We start from the raw sequence: 23,028 nt of genomic DNA, 5'->3' as shown, positions 1-23,028 counted from the left end.
TAAAAAAAAGTAAGGGAGTCATTAACAAAATTAGAACTAGTGGGAGCAATTACTTCTGCATGCTCTTACCTGCGAGGACAGGTATGGAATATTCCTGTCTGCAAGTAGGGTGAAGTTCTTTTAAGATGGGAAACATATCTCTGCTTGTTACAGGCTGGTAATATCATATATATATATATATATATATATATACAGACCCGAAATGTGGCATATGGGTAGGTTCCATGGTGTAGACAATGTAAAAAGTATTAAATATAAACATACCTTTGTCTAATTATCTTTTTCTATTAGTAGGAATTACCATGCAAAGAAAGGGTACAATTGCTCGTCAAACTTCGAAATTACAGGAGGTAAATCATCAGGAATGTTTGGGTCCGCCTTTCATATTGCAATTTTCTTTTGGCAAATAAGATGTTAAGGTCTTCACATCATTCAAGAAACAGAATTATCTTTTGCGGGCATAGCAATCGTTAAAAAGGTTTTCAATAACAAGAAAAGCCTCATAGAAACTATTTCCTTTTGCAGATCAGCTTTCCCAACGCAAAGATCAAACCCTCGTAGATTCAAGGAGCTACCTTAACAATTGTGAGAAACTCATGGTGGCAACAAGTAAGAGACACAAGTGATCACAGTTCAAGGGTGTTTATTGAACAATTAATGCTGTATGCAGGTTGGAAAAACGCCTAATCGAAACCTAAATCTAAGATGGGAACAAGCGTTGACCTATACTAAGAAACCTATTGCCAAACCTCAAAACTAATACAAAAAGGGTGTGGAATGGTTTTCAAGAAAAGAAAGAAATGTTCTTAAACAATATGTTAGGATGCGGTAGTCTGGGTCTCCTTTCCCCATGTTTTGAGCACAGGGTAAGGTGGTATCTTGGAGCACAGTACAGTCTTGGGCTTCTCAAGCACGAGACGACAGTTCTTCCTTCAGCTATCCAGGCGTGATGGCTAAGTCTCGTTTCACTTGAAAGTCTCTTGCCTTCGAGGACCTGGGGTCTTCAACTAACAAAAACAAAAGTTCCTTTAATAAACAAATGAAGTTCACGTCCAGTGTTCGCTGGGTGATGGGTTCACCCCTGGGTCCCCTTCTTCTGGGCGGTGACCATTCATGTATCGTATTCCACAAATCTTAATGGCATTTTAAACCGTTCCAGCGGACATCCCTCGGCCTGATTCACATTTGTCAATGTTAGACAGAAACCTGTGCAGTTCCCTCTGGGACCACTGCAAAAGATTTAAGACTACAGGTGTTTGGCAGTAAACCCACTTGGTAGCAGTCTGTACCACACAGATTCACTTGGTAGCTGTGGCTGAGCAGTCAGACTTCCCTCAAGAAGAGTTAGGCAGTATACAGAGTATTCACATAGGTCAAGAGTACACAATAGAACAAGTAAACACTGACCAGGGCTTGGTGTAAAAGAGATATAATTATTTATTTAAAACCACATCTAGAGAAACACACAGGCACTAATAGTAAGCAATTCAAAAACACAGTCACTAAAAGATATACACTCCCTTAAAAGAATATTAGACAAGTCTTAAGTAAAGCCCCACTTATTTTCAGACAGCGGTGAGAGCTTAACGTAGATGGCACTCCAATAGTTAATTTTAACAAGGGAGAGAAAAGCAGAGAACAAGTTGAAACAGGTCCCAAAACTTTTATAAGAACATAAGAAAGGAAGGCAAGGTAAAACCGTGAATTCAGAGTCAGTAGACTGGATCCGCTTGGCGAGGATCGAAACGAAATGTGTCCAAGGTCACACGGTTGCAGTGCACAAAAAAGTCTTGTAATGGTTCAAAAAGGAGTTGGACAAAGGAAAGGGACCAGTTAGAAGGTCAAGGCGGCCAGCCCAGTCCAGAAGATTAAGGGATTATTACCTTGTAGCAATCTTTAGAAAGGGAGGCCTGGCGGACACGGTACCTTAAAGTGGTGAGAAGGCTCCAGCGGGGGCAGTTGTTACTGGCAGCGGATGCAAGTCGGTGCTTCGTCCGGGGGAAGAGAGGATCTTGTCGTGGAGGAAGACAGAAGTCCGTTGCAATGCCAGGGAAGAAACCAGCCGCGGAGTTTCTCAGGTACAAGGAGCTGTCCGTTGATTTGCGGTTCAGTTGTGAGTGGCTATCCAGCCGCCGGGGTGGTTGGCACGGGCAGTTCGACCACAAACCGGTCTGGGGTGCAAAGAAAAGAAGGTAAACTGGTTGTGCCCACCAGTCAGGGGAAGAAGCCTCTCCAGCCGGGAGATCTTCTCTGTCGTCGGGAAGTGGTGAGTCGGTTCTGCAGGGCTCCACCGGTGGTGTCGTCGTGGTAGGTCGGCTCAGCTTCTCCCTCGTTGGATTCTCAGGTCCTATGGCGACTTCTGAAGTTCCAGTCCCCAAAGCCCTGCTTTTATGCAGCATACTCCCATTCACTCAGCCTAGCTGTCAATCAAACATGCTAAGTGGTGAGCCGGCCGGCTCACCAGTTGGGCCAATCACACAAAAGTGGGATTTGAGTTACCAAGGGAACTCAGTCCAGGGTGCCTAAATCCCCTCCCACACCCCCTGTGGTACCCAGACAGAGTGGCACCACTTTTGGAGGCTTCTGTGGAGAAGCCCACCAAAAAGTGGAACAAAGGGCTCGACTTGGGTTGGAGTCACTGAAGAGAACACAAACGCCATTTTAGAATCGAGTCTTGGCAAAAAATACCAACCGGAGAATTAATATTAATTAAATAAACCGGCGGTATGTTCGAGGCTATGAGAATTAAATAATTAAAGTTGGTAGCCTCGAACAACGGGAGAATCCCATAGGAAAATATTCGCGGTCGAATATAAAAAGTAGTTTCCACTGCCACCAGTCAAAACTCGATCAGGGGGGACTGAGACGTGCCCCCTCGACTAACAGACCCCGGGACAATTGAATTGCCCCGACCAGTACGTCCACAATATGATGGTTTGTACTGGTTTCTGTTAATAATATGGGACTAGTAAAGCCAATGGTGACTTTACATGCCCTGGGAGACAGTAGGCAGTCCCAGGGTATGGAGTCTATGGTGGGGTGTCACTATGACACCCCTGTGTTACTGCACGGAGGGTGCTGTGTAACACACATAGTAAAACACATGAGACCCTATGGAGTAAAGGACCCCATAGCCCATAAAACACATTAACAGTCAAAGGAACACCATAAATCATGTCCAAGAGTGGGAGAAAAAGAGTCTCACTCTTGGCAGGGGGAAAAACAAACTCCAGAAATCCAGCAAAGGTGCTGGGGGACTCACTAGGTTAGGAAATTCAGCCTAAAGAGAGAATTCTCCCTAACAGTCAACACACTGTTTCTTGGGACTTTAGACTTTGCCCCTCTTTCGACTTTTCCCGTCTTGGGATTTGCTTCCCTTGTTTCTTCCTACAGTGGGATTAATTTCCCTTTCTTTCTTTCATTTAGTTTGTAGATCTCCGTTGTACAGGGATTTTGCTTGTACTCAGTATGACTACTTGGACCTATTCCGCTGTCTCTCCCCCGGCCTGCTGGTATCTGTAGTTTCTCTCATATGGGGCTTGACCAGAGTCTCTTGACTTGGCACCCACATGGTGCTGGTTTCCCCCTGTAACTGGTTTCCCCTTTAACACTTGTTACAGTTCTTTCAGAGTTCATAGAACTTGGTTCAAACTTGCCACTCTGCAATCCTCACTCAGTACAGCCCGGTTCTTATCCCCTTTCCCTTTCGACTCACCGGCTGTGATGAACTGCATAATTTTTCTTCTTTATTGGAGTCAAGGCTGGTACCATGGTCATGGGAGCTTCCCTCACTCCTGCTTATCAACGTAGGCTTGCCCCGTGTACCGTTGACATCTGCTGCAAGACACTTGTGCTTTTGTTTGTGGTCTTAGGTTCTCTTGCACAAAGGTTCTGCAGGTCTGGGACGAAAAAGGCTAGGTCACTTCTCTCATCGCCACCCTCTCCATTCCCGCCGCCTTTCTCCTTCTCTTGAACTGCTGCACCTGATTAGCCATCTCATGCTGATTGCCGTGCTTGTTCTCTGCCTCCACCTTTTATCCCTGTGGCTAAGGGAAAGGGCCATCGGGTGTGTGCGATTCTGATCAATTGCCTGACTTTGCCTGACCCTTGCATTGGAAATGCCAGGTAAATGGCTCTGGTGTTAGTCCGTCGTCCTTTGTCTTGTAAAAGGGGTTTCATGTGTTAATATCCCCACAAACATATCGCAATACAAAAATATCACCATATTTTTGCAGCGATATTGAGCCATGGACCCTGCGGCGGTCACCCCCGCAAACCCAGCATTATTTTTAACAACGAGACAAACGACCATATGTACAGCAATATTTTTGGTGGGGATAATATGTAGGGATACCGACAAAGGGGCAGGGAGGCAGTGGTTTAAAATGTCCTACGTGAGAGGACGGGGAAAAGGTGTCAAAGGAAGGGGGATACCACGTCCTACCTGTGGGTGTCCCACTCCCACTCGCCGAGGACCCCCCATCCAGGTGATTCTCCCTCACTGGTCCACCCCCCAGGAACTGGATCTAATAGTGATGGCCGTTTCTTGGCCACCTGGATGACAGATCCACGGGGATGAGCTAGGGAGCCACCTTCATGTTTCTCACACAATGCACTGATTCGATCGAGGAATTTATTTTCTCAAATTGGGTTTATACTTACGACACATGCTATTTTCGGCAATTTTAAGTCTGGAGTTAACCATCCTTTGCAGATGGTTTGGTTACATTTTAAACTATATATGGAGCAATTTTTATCACAGACATTCTGAAAGGCTCTCTAACCAAAATTTTGATTACTAGAGCAGAAGCCTTGAAAGCTAATTGGTGGGGACAGATCAGAGACACATTTTTGTTGCCTTCTAAATGTATTTATTTATTGTGCATTTGTTAGGCATGTATACAGTCAATTCTGTTTCATGGCGCCCATAGGGCAACACGGAGGGAACATGGGTTTGAAAACAATACAGTGGAAGATAAAAGACAAACCTAATATGCCTTATGAGTGCCGTGAAAGGAGGGGAAGTGGGGGCACGGGGAGTGCTGGAATGTCTCTGTTCATGGGTGAGCAGCAGATGTTTGTTTGTTTATTAATTTGTATAGCGCACCAAACCCGAAGGTAGCTGGGCGCAACAGAGAACAGAATACATGGATACTTAGGCTTAGTTACAAAGTAAAGCACAGGTAAATGCAAAGCAACACAAGTAAATAGATGGACACATCAGGAGAGAGAATATACATATGTACAAGCATAGAGAGTAGGGGTCAGGGCGGGAATCTGTAGCTGAAGTAATTCGTAGTTAGTCCTTAAGGTCATTGAAGTGTGAAGTGCTTAGTATGTTAAGTGCTATGCGGGCTGGAGCCGCATTGGGTAGAAAGTGCAAGCCTACAGGATTAAGGCCAGTGGGTGCCAAGGCAAGTGCTGAGAGGTAGGCAGAGGCTGGGATGATTGGGTATGGGAGGCCAGGTCCCGGAGGGATACATAAGGGCCATGGCCACCAATCACAGCGACTGAGATTAGCAGAGATGGGATGAAGGGAAGAAGGAGGTGAAGAGGAAAGTCTTGAGGTGCTTCTGGAATTTGAGGAAGTCCTGCTCAAGACGAAGAGGAAGGGGGAGGCTATTCCATAAGAGGGAGCCAGCTGAAAAAAAATGATCGGCCTCCGGCCCTCACTTTAGCAAAACGCTTTACACACAGATGTTGTGCCCGAGGACCGCAGAGGTCTAGAGGGTGAGTATTTAGTAAGAAAAAGTTGCAGATAGTGTGGTCCCAGGCCCCAGACAGCCTTGTGGATGATGCAGAGGGATTTCAATTTAATATGTGATGCAACCAGGAGCCACTGAATGGTTTTTAGGGCAGGAGCGTGTTACGCTCACCTGGTTCCCACAGGGGCGTCGATCGGACCCAGACAGCTGCGGTCTCCACCAATGTGATGCGTAGTGCAGAGATGACTGTCTGGACTGGCCCGCCTAATCCTGTCTGCTGGACTCGTAGAAGTATTCTCCTGCAAGTGGAGAAAGGGATTTAGCCACCTGTGGACTTTAGTGATGGCCCCCCAACTGTTCTCGTTCTCCCCACTAATCACCTCCGATATCCCCTCTTGGTAACCTCACCTTATGTTTTTAAATGATGAGCTCTCCATCCTGCATGGCATGCAGGGGCGCGTAGATACCAGTTACTTCACTGGTTTGAAGGTACTGGAGGAGTTCCGGAGGAATATTGACTCCAGTGTCTATAAAGTTCAAAGAGTTCGATATGTCCGATGTTCACTCTTTTCCATTCCCTCGTTAGGTTGTAGCTGGGTCCAAAAGAATATTGCCTGGAGGCAGCTGATGGCGTTCAGGTAAGAGTCTGTATTACCAAACACTGTCCGGTAAAAGTTGCATGAGTTTAACTTGCTGTTTTCTCTCCCTTTATAGGGGCGGGATAGGAAGATGCGGCGTATTAAAGGATAATACCTCTGGTGGTAAAGCAGGTAAGCCTATGGTGGCAAGAGATTGTCTTTGTCGGTTTTCTCGGCTCACCTTGTTATTCCTTTTGTTTTCCCCCAAGGTGCTGGGTTTCGACGAAGAAAATGATGGAGGCAGCGCCGAGTCGAAAGATGCTGTGGACTGGTGAGTATAACGTGACGTTGCTGCTGGCGAAGCGATGCGTGCTGAAATAATGTCCTTTCCAGGCTCAGAGCTGTGTTGGGTCTGGAATCAGGTAAGGAATCAAATAATGTCCGTGATCGAACCTCTTCTCCTTTCTTTTCCTTTTGTCTAGGAGCTCCGGATTCGAGGCGGGTGTGGCAGAAGACTGGATGCTGACTGGCAGACACGGTGAGCGTTACGCTGCTGGATGCAGAATAACACGAATCATGGGCTGCTGTTCGGGCGTGGTTTAAATAGCCTGCAAAGTAGTCCCAGGTAAGAAGTTCCCCAGAACCACACCCGAGTGAAAAATAGTTCCTGTAATAAAATAGTCCCATTCAGGCCTCATGTTGGCTTGGACTCATTTGCAGCATGGTCTGCATAAGGTAAGTAAAGTCTATGAGCCTGGCGCCTATGGCGCCAGGACTGATTTCTACGATGAGCCTGGCGCCTAAGGCGCCAGGACTGAATCCAAACAGCCCCCAGCCGGGGCTGTTGGGGTTTTAATAAGTATCTGGATGCCTGCTCCCGGGGCTGATGGACTCGATCCGGATGCCCAGGGGTAGGCATCATGACAGAGTGATGCTGTCCATGGGCTTAGGCCAAGGATAAATCTTGCTGCCCTATTCTGGATTAGCTGGAGGGGTTGCAAAGTGGAAGAAGGTAGATTCAGGAGAAGGCTAATACACAGTCAAGCATAGAGAGAACCAGGGAATCGGGTAAAATTGAGCTTCTGGGGGCAGTGAGAAAAGGGAGTATTCCTTTGAGAAGGAAGAGTTGAAGTGAGACTTCTTGGCAATGTCCCGAGTGTGAGGGAGGAAGGAGAGAGAGGAGTCGAATAAGACTCCAAGGTTTCTGGCTTCAGAAGAATGAGTAGGGGGAGAGCCCTTGAGGATGGTCAGAGTGAGGGAAAAAAAGAGGGAGCAGGAGTCCCAAAGGGAATGATCTCAGTCTTGCTGGTATTGGGGCAGAGATTGTTGGAAGTACACCAGGACTGGATGGCAGACAGGCAGTCAGGGATGATGGAATATCCGAGAGACTCAGCAGGAAGTGTGGAAAAGAGTTGTGTCATCTGCGTAGCCCTGGAAGTTGGCGGAGAAGGAGGAAATGAGGAGTGCCAGCTCAACAAGGTAAGTGTTGAAGAGCCAGGGGGAGAGGTTTGAGACCTGGGGATCACCACAGGTGGAGAAGGAAGTGGGAGAGTAGAAGGAGCACAAAATGACTTGGGACGAACAGTCAGTTAGGAAGGAGGTAAGCCAATCCACCACCCACTCCGAGATACCAAGGGTATCATGGTCCCGTTTTATAAGGATGGAATGGTGAACTGTATCGAAGTCTGAGGAGAGATCGAGTAGAATGAGGAGAGCTGGAGTTACAGTCCAGAGAAGCAAGCCATTCTTCACGGGGGTCCAGAAGAGCAGTTTCCGTGCCTCTGGATGCTCGAAATCCAGATTGATGGTCGTGGAGACCACCAACAAGTACAGTGTGTGAGTTAAGTTGTGGAAAGGCCAGCTTCTCCAGCAGTTCCCCAAGTAAGGGGGTGATAGAAATAGGATGGTAGTTGGCTGTACAGGTATGGTTTGCTGAAGGTTCTTTCAGGAGGAAGTCGCACAAGGGAGTGCTTGAGGGTGGATGGGAAAGATACAGTGGCAAAAGAGCAGTTGCAGAGATGAGCGAGTGCAGGGGCAAAAGAGACAATGCTGTCCTTGATGGTTCTGGAGAAGCAAGGGGAAACATGTTTGGAAGAGTCCTTCATGGAGCGGACAACCCTGGTGACTTCTTCTGGTGTGACTGTGGAGAAGGAGGAGAGAGAGGAAGAAGGAGGGTGAGAAGCTGTAGGAGGCAAGGGAGTGAGGGAGGGGCTGGACAGAAGGGTAGCAAAGGTGGTTAGGATGTCCAGAGTTTTAGTGGGAAAGTGTGTGGCCAGTGCATTGCAGAGGGACTGGGACAGAAGAGGGGAGGAGGAGACTGTGGAAGGGTTGGCTAGTTCCCTGCAGATTGTTGGGTTCACCCGATACCCATGCCTGGATGTGGGCCCTTTTTTGGCACGGATGGAGAATCTGTATTGCCATTGGAGCAGGTGGCATGCCAGTTTGTCAGAAGGGTGAGCCTTAAGTTTGCCACTTCTGTTCCACAGCTCTGCACTTGCGTTTCAGGGTTTCAAGTTCAGAGTCATACCAGGTGTTACATTTGGTGGTGGGTTTCAGGTGGATTCTCTTGACTAAGACAAGAATGTCAAGGGTGTCCAAATGGAGGTTGCTGAGAGCAGAGTTGGTGTTAAGGTTTAGGGATGGGGGGGTGAAGGTGGATGCGAAGTCAGTAGCTGACACTAGTTTCATCGGACGGATGTTCGTGTACAAGGTTTGCAGGGCTTTTGGAGGGGTGGTCAAAGGGCAGAGGGGATCCAGGTGCGAGGAGAGGAGAGAATGGTCTGACCAAGAGAGTGGAGTGACCAGAAGAGGGGAAAGAGAGGTCAGAATGAATGAGGGTGTCCGGAGTGTTCAGAGTGTGTCCATTCGGGTGGATTGGGCCAGAAGGGAGAATGGAGAGGGACAGTGACGTGCAAAGATCAATGAAGAGAGTGGATGCTGTGACAGGCGAGTCCAACTGGATGTTGAAATCGCCCATGAGGAGATTAGAGGTGTTTGAGAGTAGGGAGGAACAGAAATCAGCCCATTCTGAGAGGAACAGGGTGGTAGTGCCAGGAGGCATGTAGATGGTAGCAATGGTCAGAGAGAAGGAGGGAGAGATGACCAGCTTTCAGATCAAGTTCTCAAAGGAAGAGTAGATCTGAGTGGGTATGACAGAAGATGGAACCCACTCAGGGAAGATTAAGGCAACCCCACCGCCAGCACGGTAAGGTCATGGCTTGGAGATGATCTTGAATCCCTCAGGGAGAAGGGAGTAAAAAGCTGTAACTGAGGTGGCATTGAACCATTTCTCTCTAAGAGCGAGAATGTTGAGGTTAGTGTCTTCAAGGAGGTAGATGTCGGCAGAATGTCTGTTGGCTGAGCAGGTGTTAAGAGTAGCCAGGTGAAGGAGGTCTTTGAAGGTTTTCTGAGGTGGAGTACAGTGACGTGGTACACCAGTCAGAGGAGGAGGGACAGAGAGAGTCGTAGGGGGAGAGGGAGGAAGTTAATGATGGACGGCAGGTGTCGGTCAAAGAGGAGGAGCTTGGGTTGAGGACCATGAACCAAGATAGTGCCTGTGTGGTAGACATACATTTATTTTACATTTGTAATGTGCACACAAACCCTAAGGCATCAGGGCACCAAGAAACGAGTTACATGAAGCTCATATGAGAGCAGGATCCATAAATCATAGTTACAGAGTATAGGAACAGTTGTACAGCTGTTACAGGTCCAGTTGGGCGGGTAGTAATACAGTGAGTTGAATAGCTAGGTCTTGAGGGCTTTACGGAAAGCTAGGTATGAAGCTTGGGATCTTAAAGCAAGCATTAGGGCATTCCATTGCATGGCCGAATGACCAGGAAACTGGTGGCACCTGCTTTGGCTCGTTTATATTTGGGTTGGGAGAGATTGTGAGTATACAGGGTCCTGGGAGCCCTGGACGGCTGTAGTTTGGATATTTTGTTGGTCAGATATGGGTGGGCAGAGTTTGAGTGATGGAGAGTGTTTTGAAAGAGATTCTTTCTTTGACGGGGAGCTAGTGTACTGCTCTCCAGGCAGCAGAAATATGGTCCAGATGCAGGATGTTCAGACCCTCCCGAAGGGCATTATTTTGGATGGTCTGGAGTTTTTTGATGCAGCGTGATGAAGAGAAGCCGGCCAAGAGGACTTCCCACTTGAAGCCACCATTAATGAGAGAGGGCGTGAAAGGGGCAGAGAGTGGAGATGAGATGGGGAGTGCAGAGGATATCAGTGAAGACCTGTCTGGAGGTTGCGCTGACGTAGGTGTCTGCAATGGGTAAGCCAGGGTACGTGGACAGGATGTCTTTTTGTGCTTTTTCCTTCCAGATTTCATGAGAGAGAGAGAGAGAGGATAGGTGATTGTGTAGCAGTTAGAGAAGATGGGTGAGCTGGTGAGAGCCATAGGGCTGGCAGAGGTTAGAAGAGGAATTAAAGAAGTGGCTGCATAGCACAGTTCTAGCTAAACTCACCAGGTAGCCTAGTAGTCACAAAAAGCACAAATGCAATCCAAAAAGGAAAATCGAATTTCAAGAAAGAAGAGGCACAAATGCAATGTGAAGAGGGTGCAGAGATGTAAAAGCACACACACCGAAAATCGAGTTCAAATCGAGTTTAAAAAAGTGGCACAAATGCAGTGAGAGAAGAAGTAGGTTGGCTGAGGCAAGGATGGTAGAGTAAATAGGCAGAGTAATTGTTTCAGAAGGTTAGTTGAGGAGACAATGGGAGAGTTCAGTCATCAATCACAGGAAGATCTGCAAGAAGGGTTGAAGGTCCTGGGTTCCCAATTCATGTGGTAGCAGTATGCAAGTCAGAGTTTGAGAAGGGACAAAAGCTGGAGGACCTCTGGGCCCTCCTCAGCCCGGAAAGGCACGGACAGGAGCCTTAGGAGTGTGGCTGGATTTCAGCCTGCCGGCGACACAGATTGGCTCTTGGTGCAGCAGCAGCTAATCAAGGAGGGCCAGCAGCTCTATGCTGGATTTTCTCTCTGCGATGCAGCCATGTCGCCATTTTGGAAGTGGCTTACCAAAATGAATTGGGTAGTAAGCCACAGTGCATTGCGGTCATGTAAGGTTGTAGGGGACTCCAGCCACAGATAAGAATGCACAGCAGAGCACAAAACGCCTCGTCAATCAACTGCGTTGTGAATGCTCCTACTGCAATCCATTTCCGAATGTATTATTTAATATCTTTTGGTTGGAAGAAGCTCAAACAAAGCCCTCAGGGCTTACCCTGCCGCCTTTGTGTTGCCTGTGCTGCTCCTGCAGTGAACACTTGTTGGGGTGGTGGCCTCTGGCCAGGTGAAGATTAAGGTTAAAAAATGGTTGGGTGCATAGGTATACAAAGCTGAACTATCCTGATAAAGTTATCCCTCCAATACACTTGTAGAGTGGAGTCAGAGTCAGAATGTGCTGCTACATTCCTAGAAGGAGCTAGATAATCTTCTCAGATATTAAAATCTCCTAACATCAATATATGAATAAAGGCAAGTCCTTGAGGGGGAAGGACATGATCCAGGTCTTTGGAAAGGTGGTTAATGGATCTGGGTGGAGGACAGCATAGAAAATTCCTGAAAACTATTGTTATTAACTATTAACTTTTAATTTAACATCAGGACTTTGCCATTGTTAGTTCAGAGTGGAGATGAAAGTATTGACGTTTTATTTAAAAAATAAATGGAACACTTTCTTTCTCTTGCCTTCAAAAGCATTTTTATACAGTAGGATTCAGGTAGTGGAGTAGGGAAGAGTCAGTGCGCCGGAAATGATGTTCCATGTACCCAAAACTCGACAATATAGGTCAAAATGGCACCTTGAGCTAAGAGACCTCAAAGAGAACCACAAAAGTTAAATTCTTTGATAATGAAAGGTACAGTAGCTCAAGAAATTCCATTTGAGGATAAGCGCATGTGTGAGAGGTTACATGTTAGCCATGTAGAGTGTACATGAAAGTATTACGGTGTTAGTTAAAAAATGAATGGAACACTTTCTCCCCCTTGCCTTCAAAATTAAGCATTTTTATACAATATGATTCGGGTAGGTAAGTAGTACATTTCGTACTGATTTTTAAAATCACACGTGTGAGAGTTTACATGTTAGCCAAAACACATTAAATAAAAACAAAAAATAAAAACAAAGATGTACATGTTTGAATATCTAGGGTTTTATGATAGTTTCTGAAATGAAGTAACCATTTGTGAGCATTACATCAATAACCATTTGGCCAGACATCAATTGTTTGTGTACTATGTTCTCAGATTTCCCCTGTACCGTCTCAGAAATAGAAGCTAGTAGTTACTATTTTATCCAAGGAATCTGTAACAGATCACAGATGGTCTCATCTATTATCTTGTTGCTCATCTGTTTACCTGCAGTGCAAAAGGTCTGAACTTTTAAGACTTCATGTCTACTTGTGGAAGATTTTGGAATTTACTTTGCACACCGAATATGATAAACTAACCATGATTAAATTGTATTATCGAAAGATCTTCACGTATACTTATTGCCTCAAATGGGCACCTTTTCGTCAACAGATGTACTGGGAATCCTCAAAACGTAAGCTAATATTGTTTCGAAGGCATTCAACCGTAATAGTTACTTTTATTGCAATAAGCAAATGAGAATTATTATCTTACCTGTAAAAGAATTGCCTAATCTCATGCACAAGTTTTCCAAATACAATTTCCAGTGCCACAGCCTGGAAGGCTTGAACGGCTGATCCATTGGGAGTAAACATATAGTTATCAGAGATAGGTCCCTGGGAAATGTCTCCATTTACGTGATATTCAAGAAACTCCTGAGTGATTCTGATCGTCCGGTTACTCGCTCTGGAAAGGCATATTAAAACACAAATCTCACTACACATGCATCAATCAAGCACTTTACAGAACAATAACTTCAGTTCTTAGCATTAGAAAAACCTCAATATTTCACAAAACCCTGCAGGAAATTGGAGGTGGTGCAAATGTTCAGATTGTGTGCCTTTCAACAGGCCAGGAATCATAATTTAGAGGGTGTATGGGAGACACTGGTGTGAGATAGCATTGAGAATTCATACAAACCATAGAGTAGGGGTAAATTGGAAATTACCCTGTCAGGGCGGTGCACATTTTCAGGGCGTTTACGGACTAATTACTAACTTCTAACATGACTAATCTTAACCCGTAACCCATTAATACAATTAGTGTTTAGAATGGGACAGCTGGGTCCATAGGACTTTGTGCAAATGAGGGTGCAAACTTAGGGTGCAAACTGGGATGAAAATAGACTGCAAACACAGGCACTTAAATGTTGTTTAGAAAATAAATTCAATTAAAGCTGTTCTTGCAATGCGGAATGTGTAAAATCATGTTGCTCAAAGTAAGCCCATTCTCAGTGTTTTCGTGCAGTATGTAACCCATTGATTCCAGCATTTATTGTACTAAAACTCGGCTCAAAGGTGGCGTGGAAAAGAAATAGGGACTTATGGAATTTTCCAGGAGGTTTGGCTATCCAGTGTAGGGGTCTGATTGACATGTGACATCACAGTCAGGGTCAGGCAGATATTACACTTTGTAGGGCAGTAAACATGAAGTAAAGGCAGGGCTTTTTTCTTTTGGCTGCTGAAAGAATTGCAGGAACAAGAGGTCAATTGGGCACGATCAGAGGCAGACAGACAAGGGCTGACTGTAGTAAAGAGGCCTTTTCTGCAGAGGAGAAAGGGAGGGAGCCAGATGGGGAATATGAAGGCTTACAGAGCTTGTCCTTTGCTGATTCTGCAAGCGCAGATTCTCCAGGCACCTTGGTAAGCATAGAAGTAACCAAGTGAGGACATTACATTATGTTTGTGTGGGATAGAATATTGTGGGGTGACTGTTACGTGTGGGTATTCAGTTGCAAGCTAGAGAATGCATGGAAAGTAAGTCAAAGTTCCAAAGATAATTCTGTACTCACCTGCCAAGCTTCTGTTGGGAGGTTTGCAAAAAAATAAATAAAAAAAGTTTCATAATATTTTTGCTTTTATAGAGCAGATGCCAATGTGTGAAATATGAATTGACTGTTTCCTGCTAAATGTGTTTTCTTTCTGTATTTCTAATGACATTGATAAATGGCATTTATGCGTTGTCCATATTTTGAGAATATATATATATATATACCAGGGGTCTCCAACCTTTACGTTAGCTAGAGCTACTTGTAGTGGAGGCCAACAGTGGAGAGCTACTAGCGTGCAATATCGGGGTGGGGATATTTATACACCTCTGAATTTTTTCCAATTATTTTTGGCCCAATTATTTCCTCTCTATAAACAGATGGAATAACATATGCCTTCACAATTATATTAAGAACTTCAAAAACCTCTTTATTGCATTATTATTTATTAGTAGCTGTCTCAAAAAGACAGATATTTGTTGGACTACCACACAAATATCCTGTAATTTTTGTGCCCTTCCTTTGCGTTTTATGCAGGCTTTCTACATGCTAGGCACACTATTGTTTTCCAAATGTGCATTTCACACTCCCATAAAAAAACAAAAGTAATTTCCAAATTGTAAAAATGCTGCTTGCGTTCACTAGTTTTCTTTTAAATGTTTTTTTTGTCAGACACCACACATACTCTGTTATTTGTGTGTTCCTCTGTGTTTTAGCACAGGTTATATTTATAAAGATGTTATATGCTTGTCAAACTGGTTAATCACAAATAAATGCTTCTGTTGTGCTGACAGCAGTTTTTAGGAAATCAAACTGTGGGTTCATGGTTGCCAACTTTTGATTTTCACTACAGGGGCAGAAATATCCCCACCTCCATCCTGAATATAAGCAAGAAACCAGCCCAACCCATACCCTGGCCAAACACATTTTATACCACTTTTTCTATGATTCCAGTGTTATGCAGACGACTCAGCTCATTTTCAGGCTACCCTCAGCCACCTCTTCTCCCTCCCTCATCTCTGACTGCCACCCAGGAGTGGTGTGCCGCCAATGATCTCTGCCTTAATGCCAGCAAGACCAAGATTCTCCTCATTGGAACACCTGCTCCCTCCTTTCCTGTCACTCTCTGGCCGTCCTCCCTTGGCCCTCCTCCTGCTCCCACATGTGAGGCTAAAAACCTCAGGGTCATCTTCGACTCCACACTCTCCTTCTCTCCTCACATCTCTGACATCTCTAAGAAGTCACACTACAAGCTGCACCTTCTCAGAGACATTCTTCCTTTCCTCTCCTTCCCCCAGAAGCTCACCGTCTCCAGAGCTCTGGTTCTCTCTAGGCTGGACTATTGCAACAGCCTCTTCCTAAATCTGCCTGCCTATACTGAAGAACAGGACTCCGAGACTTGTCCTTGGCCTCAAGCCCAGGGATGGTATCTCTCCAGGACTGAAATCTCTGCACTGGCTCCCAGTGGCTGCAAGGATTAAGTTCAAAACCCTCTGCATCGTCCACAAGGCCTTCTGGGGCCGGGGGCCTCAATACCTTCAACTCGCTCTTCCTAAATATCTTCCCTCTTGAGCTCTTCGCTCATCCGCCTCTAACTCCCTCAGGGTCAGTCGCTTCTCCAAGCAACAAGTTGGTGGTAGATATCTCTCTTCGGCTGGGGCCTCCCTCTGGAACAGCCTCCCTGCAACTTGAAAACCACCTTCAGTTCCAGAAGCAACTAAAAACCTTCCTCTGCTTCTGCTTTCTCTCCCCCTCTCCCCTGCTGAAGTCCTGCTGATACTGCAGGTTCACCTGGCCACCATTCTAATCTCGGGCCAAAGCCCTGCTAATTGCATACCTGCACTGCCTCCCTGGCAATCCCTGCACCCGGGTACTGTGTTCTGTATCCCTACAGTCCCCCCGCCCCCACCAGCACTTATGTCTGCACTCACGCTGCACTTGCCACCAGCTGGCCTTCCTTTTATTTATCTAGTTATTTATTATCCCATGTGCTGCACTTTCACATCCCCCCACACTTTCCTCTCCCCCCTGTCATGGGTTTTGACCCATGTTGAATCAATAGACTGGGTAGATGTGGGGACGAGCTGTCGCCGCCCATTATTCTATCCCAGAACAAACTAAATCAATAGACTGGGTGGATGTGGGGATGAGCTATCGCCGCCCACATTCACGCCAGAATAGGAGAACTGCGCAGTTGGCACGAGACCACTCCAAAGATACAACCTTCTTGTGGGGAATTCATTTTCTTAATCCCAAAAATGGTTGCATTACCAGTACTCACCACTATCAGAAAGCCGGTGTTTTAAAACCACCAGACTTTTGTGTAAAACTGAACAAATGAAACAAAACCAGACCTGCTAAGAGGTGGATACAATGTAAAACTATATTCTGAAATGACTTGAAGGAAGTAATTATTTAATGTATATGTAAAAATTGTCAGTTTGATTTGAATGTAGAAAACTGGGAACAAAAAGTGACATTTAGCTGAAACCTGGCTTAATGAAACTGAATTCTGCCTGACAACTACCCCCGACAGGAGTTGATACTGGATCAACAGCTGTGTTCCCAGGCCTGGCTGCCAGGCCTGGCTGCATCCTGAGGTCACATGGCCCTGTTGATTTGATTAGGGGTGGAGCAGCTGGGGACTACAGGGAGTTGAACAAAGGCCTGTCCTTGACTCAGGCAAATGTTATATTGGGGGGCCGTAAAGTGGCTTCCTCTTAGGGGAACTGGGAGGGGCAGTGCCTCTGCTAGCAGCTGAGCTTGGGGGAAGTGGATAAACGAGTTATTTCCCCCTGTGATGTGGGAAGCCACACCCCTTTTTGACCAGGGCATAATTTTAAAAAGATAGATAACTCAAAGTGCGGACTTGTCAGAATTATATAAGTAATATCATTATTTTTGTGATTTTTCTGTGAACATTTTGAGATGCGTTAGGACCCTGTGGTGTATTCTGGGGGGGTTGCTAGCGGAAAATAGGGTCTCACTCCAAATGTCTGCATGTTCAAAATCTGACACTTCATCAATTAATGTCCATACTCCTTGCGCACATGTGTGTAAATTTGGGTAAATGTCCGATATTGCAAAACCAGTTAAAAAGCGCAAAATGTTGTCATTTTTGAATGCAAGCCCCCCAGGAAGATCAGAGGCGGACAAGCATGGACCATAAGGAATATATAATGTGCACATGTAATTTCAACAAATTGTATATCTGGGAAGGATGTATTTGAATCAAATATAGATTTGTGGGCAAACTGACCAGGGGAGGATCCTCTGACCCCTAAAACCTACAGCATCACTCTGACTCACATTTCCTTCCCCCAATCATGGGAGAGGGGAGAATTGGGCCAATGACAAGTAGAGAGGGGCAGGCTTAGCTAGGCCCAGGCACACACCCATTCCAAAACACATAAAAAGAGACTGCTGGGACAGGTAGAGACATTCAAATCCAGTTGCTGCGGAGAGTTTTGCCGGACCACACAACATCCAGAAGATACCAGTTCCAGACTGACTCCAGCTACATACTCCAGAACCTAGAACTTATACTTTAGAACCTAAATCAGAGGCCTAAAACCACAAGCTGAGTTCTCTGCAGCAGGCCTCAAATCATTGCAAGCTACTCACAGCCGGGCGAGCTGCTTGAATCCCTTGCCAAGAACTTTTGCCAGGACCAGTGCAGAGATCCAGGAGCCGTGCAGAGACCGCTGTATCCGGACAGACCAGACCAGTGCCAGGCCAGACCAGACCGTGCAGAACCGCAGAACCAGTGACCCAGATCGCTATGAAGTGCCGAGACCAGAACCGGAGTCCAGTCCAAAACCTGACCAGATCCGTGGCGAGGCCTATTTCAAATTTATATTGTGAGTACCTAGCAGAACTGTGCAGAACCAATCTCTTAGTTAAAATAATCTAATCTAAACTATTTTAACCTAAGTAGAACAGCCTCCTAGAAATCGTGTCATCTGTCATTTGTAAAGCTGCACAACTGTCACCTGTCAATTCTGAAGCGGCAAGCTGTCACCTGCCATTTTGAGTTTACTTTAAATCCGAAAAACTACCTTTATTTAATCGTCCGTATCTCTGGAACCGTTTGGGAAATTTAACTTTCCTCTGAAAGCTTAGAATCTCAGCTTTCCAACGAACCTAGAACCGACTTGCTACTCCTTATACTTTTGCCGTAATCACGATTCACACACTCGCAAATTTTACAGCGATTTGGTTAAAAATCCAGCCACGTGTAACCATCAGCAGTCATTTCTTTCCTTGCTAAAAATTTGTTTGCCTCAATCACAATCTCTGAATCATTGCTAAAGTGAGCCCGAACTCATCCCAAGTATCTCTCACTCAACCTGAACCTCCTAAAGGGAATTAAAAGCATTTTCAGCATATTTCTCACTTCATTGCCACCACATTCAAAGCACTTGGGTCTGTGTTTTAAAACTCATACCGGTCTCCTCTAAGCTTGCTGGGGGGAACTGAATTTCGTATTGTATTTGATTGCATTCCTGAGAACTGTGTGCTCCTCTTTCCATCTACTTCCATGTCTTACATTGCATAGGGGAGGGGGGTGAATTGCCAGAGAAAAAGTGATTATATTATCTTTTGCTAAAATCATCTCAAGTATTTCTGTACTGCATTTTATTCCTCATTGCTTTTCCCTTGAAATCATAAAAGTATTTTTGCTACTTGATCCATCCTATACTAACTCCTCATTGATTATAAAGAAGTGTGCTAGTGTCAGATTACCCATTGTTGATTAACTTTATATTTATAAGGGCGATATCGATTATTAACTTATTATAAAAGCGTGGTCTATATTTTGTCTTATTTCTCAAATAAACCTTTTAAACTTGCAAAACAGAACTACTTCTTGGATCAGTGGGATTCTAAGAGAGGGGTGTTATATAGGGGTAGTCATCCAGAACTCATGAACTGGACATAAAGATATATCAATAAGGGTTTCCATTCAGTATCCCAGACTAGGCATTGACTTAGCTGTAGTGTTGAATTGAATCTTCTTACAAATTGGGGGCTCATAGCCGGGGATTCCGGATTAGATCTTTCACTTGTGCAGATTAATACAGTGTGCTAACTGACAAGATACATACATCCGGTCGGATCACCACGCTGTGTTACGCTGTAAAGCACTCCTCAAAGGAACGCTCTAAGGAAACGGTCTGTTTTGCAAAAATAAAATACAAACTTCTGTAAATCAGGAAGGAACTCAAATTCCAGAATGACGGCACTGGTAGACATCAAAATAGCCAGAGAGCACTTCTTACATAAGCTATTTGTGAGAGGTGAGTGGACTCATCAGGACCAAATGGTCTGGTTGCAGGCAATCGCACCCCAGATCACTGAAACAGGGTCATATATATGGAGAGACCAGGGTCCCTTACATGTGGCCCTGAGTGAACTATATATGGCCCCTAAGGCCAAGGATGAGCACAACAAGATTGCCAGGGTAGCGGCATATTTATATTTACATATGGGAGCCATGCAGGACAAATGTGCTGAAGGCCAAGATCTGGCGAGTAGGCAACTGCTGGAATTACAGAAGGCCCAATCTGATCTAGACTCTTCTGAGCAGAGGCTGCACAGAAGCCAGGAGTCCGAAAATGAGAGTAGACAGTACATCATTAAAATAAAGAGGGATATGGATATCCTGCAACAGGAAAATACGGACCAGGATACCAGAATTCTGGCTTTGCAGAAGGAGCACCAAGACAGTCTGGACTCCTTACTGCAGAGCCAGAAAAAGCTGGAGCAACAGATCAATTTCAACAGGGCATGCACAGAGCAGGTAGCCACCCTGCAAATCCAACTAGACAGAGAGAAAGAGGAAAGCAATAAATTGATTTTGAAAGACCTGGATACCCAGGCAGAGTTTGATGAAGAACACCAGAAAGCTGGTGCCTTCCAAAGGCAAAGTGACGACCTGGCGGCACAGATGCAGACTCTTAGTCAGGAAAGGGATACCTTAGGCCAGGAAGTCTGCCACTTAAAAAGGAAAATGGAAGAAAATCACCTGGCCCTCCAGGGACTGGGTGACCTCCAAAAAGAACACCAGAACTTGTTAGAGCACACCAGGAGGGTGGAGAATGCTCTGGCAAGAAAGGAGCAGGCCAATAGGGACACAGCTCAGGAGGTAACTCTCCTGCAGCAGAGACTGGCCCAGTACTCCAGGACCAATCAGGAGGCACAGAGAGAAAATGAGGCTCTCTGTCAGCACAATGATAGGCTCCAGCAACAGGTAGCGATGCAGGAGAGACTGATAGAGTCTAGTAAGGCCTTAACTGAGGAACTGCAAGCACAGGCCCTTGCATTGCAACAGGGAGCAGGGGCGGATAGAGACCAGGTTCGCTGGGAGAGGGAGACTCCTGAGCATAACCTCAGGAGCCCTAGTACCAGAGGCCTTCATATCTCTCAGTCCCTGGACTCTGCCAACCCCATGTCAAGTATTCTGTTTGGGAGCACTTAGAGCTGTTTGAGCAAATGATGGAGACTTTTCATTTGAAGGACAGCCAAAGCTGTATTCAATATGTAAAGTGGACCTTCTCACCAGAGTACTCCAGTTTCTTTGCGGGGCTGGAGGACCAAAATCATTCAAGGTGGTCCACATACAGGGCGGCCATCTTGAAACATTTTTCTGTGCACAGAAATCCCCAAGAGGCTCGCAAGGCAGCCTACAATTTGCAATGTGGGGAGGATCAGGCCCCACAAGAGTTTGTGCAAGAATTAAAGCGTGCTTTTGCGCAGACCATCAGAAGGGTGCGCACAGACAGCAAAGAGTTTGTCAATACATTTTTCCATGCTCTCCCTAAATATATAATGACCCAGCTCGTGAGAGATTTTCATGAGAAAATATCTTTAGACTGGGTCATTGAACAGGCTACCCGGATCTATGAGGTGCAGAAGCCTATCGAAAATAAAAATAACGTGCCGAAAAACCCCAAAACCAACAGCACCCCTGCTGCTGCCAAGGTGGCAGAGGTAAAGGTTGCCCCCGTTTTAGATTTGGAGATGGAGGGGCCTAAAAACCTGCCTGCACCAAATAATTCACAGCCCAGAAGGTCCTCAGGCCAGTCACAGACAGGGAGTCGAGGAAGTAGTCCCACAAATGGGGTCCCCCCGCTCCCCTGACTATGTAAGTCCCCGCTATAAGGGAAACCGACCAATCCTGGGTTATGTGTGGACTCCTCCAGCCCAAGCAAGGGGGGGGGGAGATCCGGCCAAGCACCTAACCCAGGGAACTTCCCTCCCAACTTCCCACAGGAGGGCAGAAATTCTCCAAATCCTGGGCAGAACTTTTTCCCCAGGTATCCACCCAATTTCCAGCCCCAAAATCATCCATCCTTCTTTCCCCAATTCCCTGAGCCCAGACAACCTAATCCGGGAGAGGGGAGGCCAAGGGTGGAGGGGTACCAAAATCTTCCCAACCAGGGGTACTACCAGAGAAGGGATAGCTACCCTTCCCGGGATCAGCCCAGGGGAGAAAATAGAGCCACGTATCAGTCTGAGCGGGTTTCACAACTTGAGCGCCACGTCCAAAATATGGCACGAGATCTGGGTCACATACTGAGGGCTCAACAGAACCCTCAGATGAGCATGCCACCGCAGAATGCCCCAAACTCGGGACCTGGTGCTCCAGAACAATGACGGGGGCAGCACCCCGATAACCCACCGGTTCCCAGGGAGGAGGCACAAGGGGAAGGGGGGTGTAAAGCCTTGGAGGAAGCTTCCTTCCCAACTTGTAAACAGCCCCTGGAAAACCAGGAACCGGAAACAAAATCTCCTGCCCCTAAAAGCCTGCCTCCCAAGGAGCAGAGGGGGGGTAGGAGGAACAAAGGACCCAAACAGACCCACTTTGTGGAGGAGGTACAGGTCTTCCAATTTGGAGGGAGAGGGATCCTCAGAAGATCCTGGGAAAAGGATCTTCTCCTTCAGAAATGGGGGAACTCCTCCCAAAGAAAAATGGGTCCCAAGGGATTCCAATCCAGACTGGGGAGATATGGAGACTGAGCTACCGCCGCCCATCATCTCATCCCAGAACCCACAATACCAAAATCCCCTGCTTCAAACCCATCCTGGTGACTGCCTCCAAAAAGGGGGGGGCGGCCCAGAACCGGAACCAGGGGAACCCACAATGGCTCTGATCTCCAGTTGCCAACTTTTTCTTTCAGATTCCCAAGACTCTCCACAGAATTCTGCCCAAATCTCTTCTCTAGCAATGTCCAAAACCAGAAAGTTAGCCCACCAGTTGTCCAAAAATGTGCATTATCTGTGCCCCCTTGAGGAGAAGGAGGGAAGATACTATGCCCCGGTACAAGTACAGGGGCAGGGTACAATTTTGGCACTGGTGGACACTGGATCCCAAGCTACCCTTCTGTCCAAAAGGGCCTTTGAGGAACTAAATGCAGGAAGGGGGGAGAATTACCGTATTCCTCTCACCTCTCTTCCTGGACAACTGCAGAACTTTGACGGGAAGGAAATTCCTGTTGAGGGGACTGCAGACTTGGACATTAAAATTGGGCGACACAAGGTGAAATACCCGGTCATAGTAGTGACTCCAGAGGGCACCCCTTGTTTACTAGGGAATGACCTCCTGAGAAGGTTGTCACCCCTAATAGATTGCGTAAACAAGGTCCTCTGGACCCAGACTAGCCGACCAATAAAATTAAAACAGAGTGTCAACCATGTTAGCTTAAATGGCACCTGCCACATGGTTGAACAAAAATCTTACCAAGTAGAATTTCACTTCCAGAACAACCAAATTCCAGACGTGACAGTAATAGCAGTAGGACAACAGACTGGTGATGGGGGGTCCTCTCTATTTCTGAA

The 23,028-nt window shown here is 46.2% G+C and overlaps 1 protein-coding gene across 2 annotated transcripts in view; it reads right to left on the bottom strand.

The window, feature by feature from the left end:
* MAN2B2 (mannosidase alpha class 2B member 2) overlaps positions 1–23,028 on the bottom strand; it is a 777,500-nt gene that overhangs the window by 247,265 nt on the left and 507,207 nt on the right. For both annotated transcript variants that reach the window (XM_069631990.1, XM_069631991.1), the window contains one exon: positions 12,915–13,106. In XM_069631990.1, the coding sequence (XP_069488091.1) occupies positions 12,915–13,106 (192 nt within the window). The remainder of the gene's footprint in view (positions 1–12,914; positions 13,107–23,028) is intronic.

This window comes from Ambystoma mexicanum, chromosome 6q, assembly GCF_040938575.1.
Source record: "Ambystoma mexicanum isolate Mex_15411 chromosome 6q, UKY_AmexF1_1, whole genome shotgun sequence".
NCBI lineage: Eukaryota > Metazoa > Chordata > Amphibia > Caudata > Ambystomatidae > Ambystoma > Ambystoma mexicanum.
Note: the sequence above shows the minus strand (reverse complement) of the source record. Positions and strands in the feature narration are given on the sequence as shown.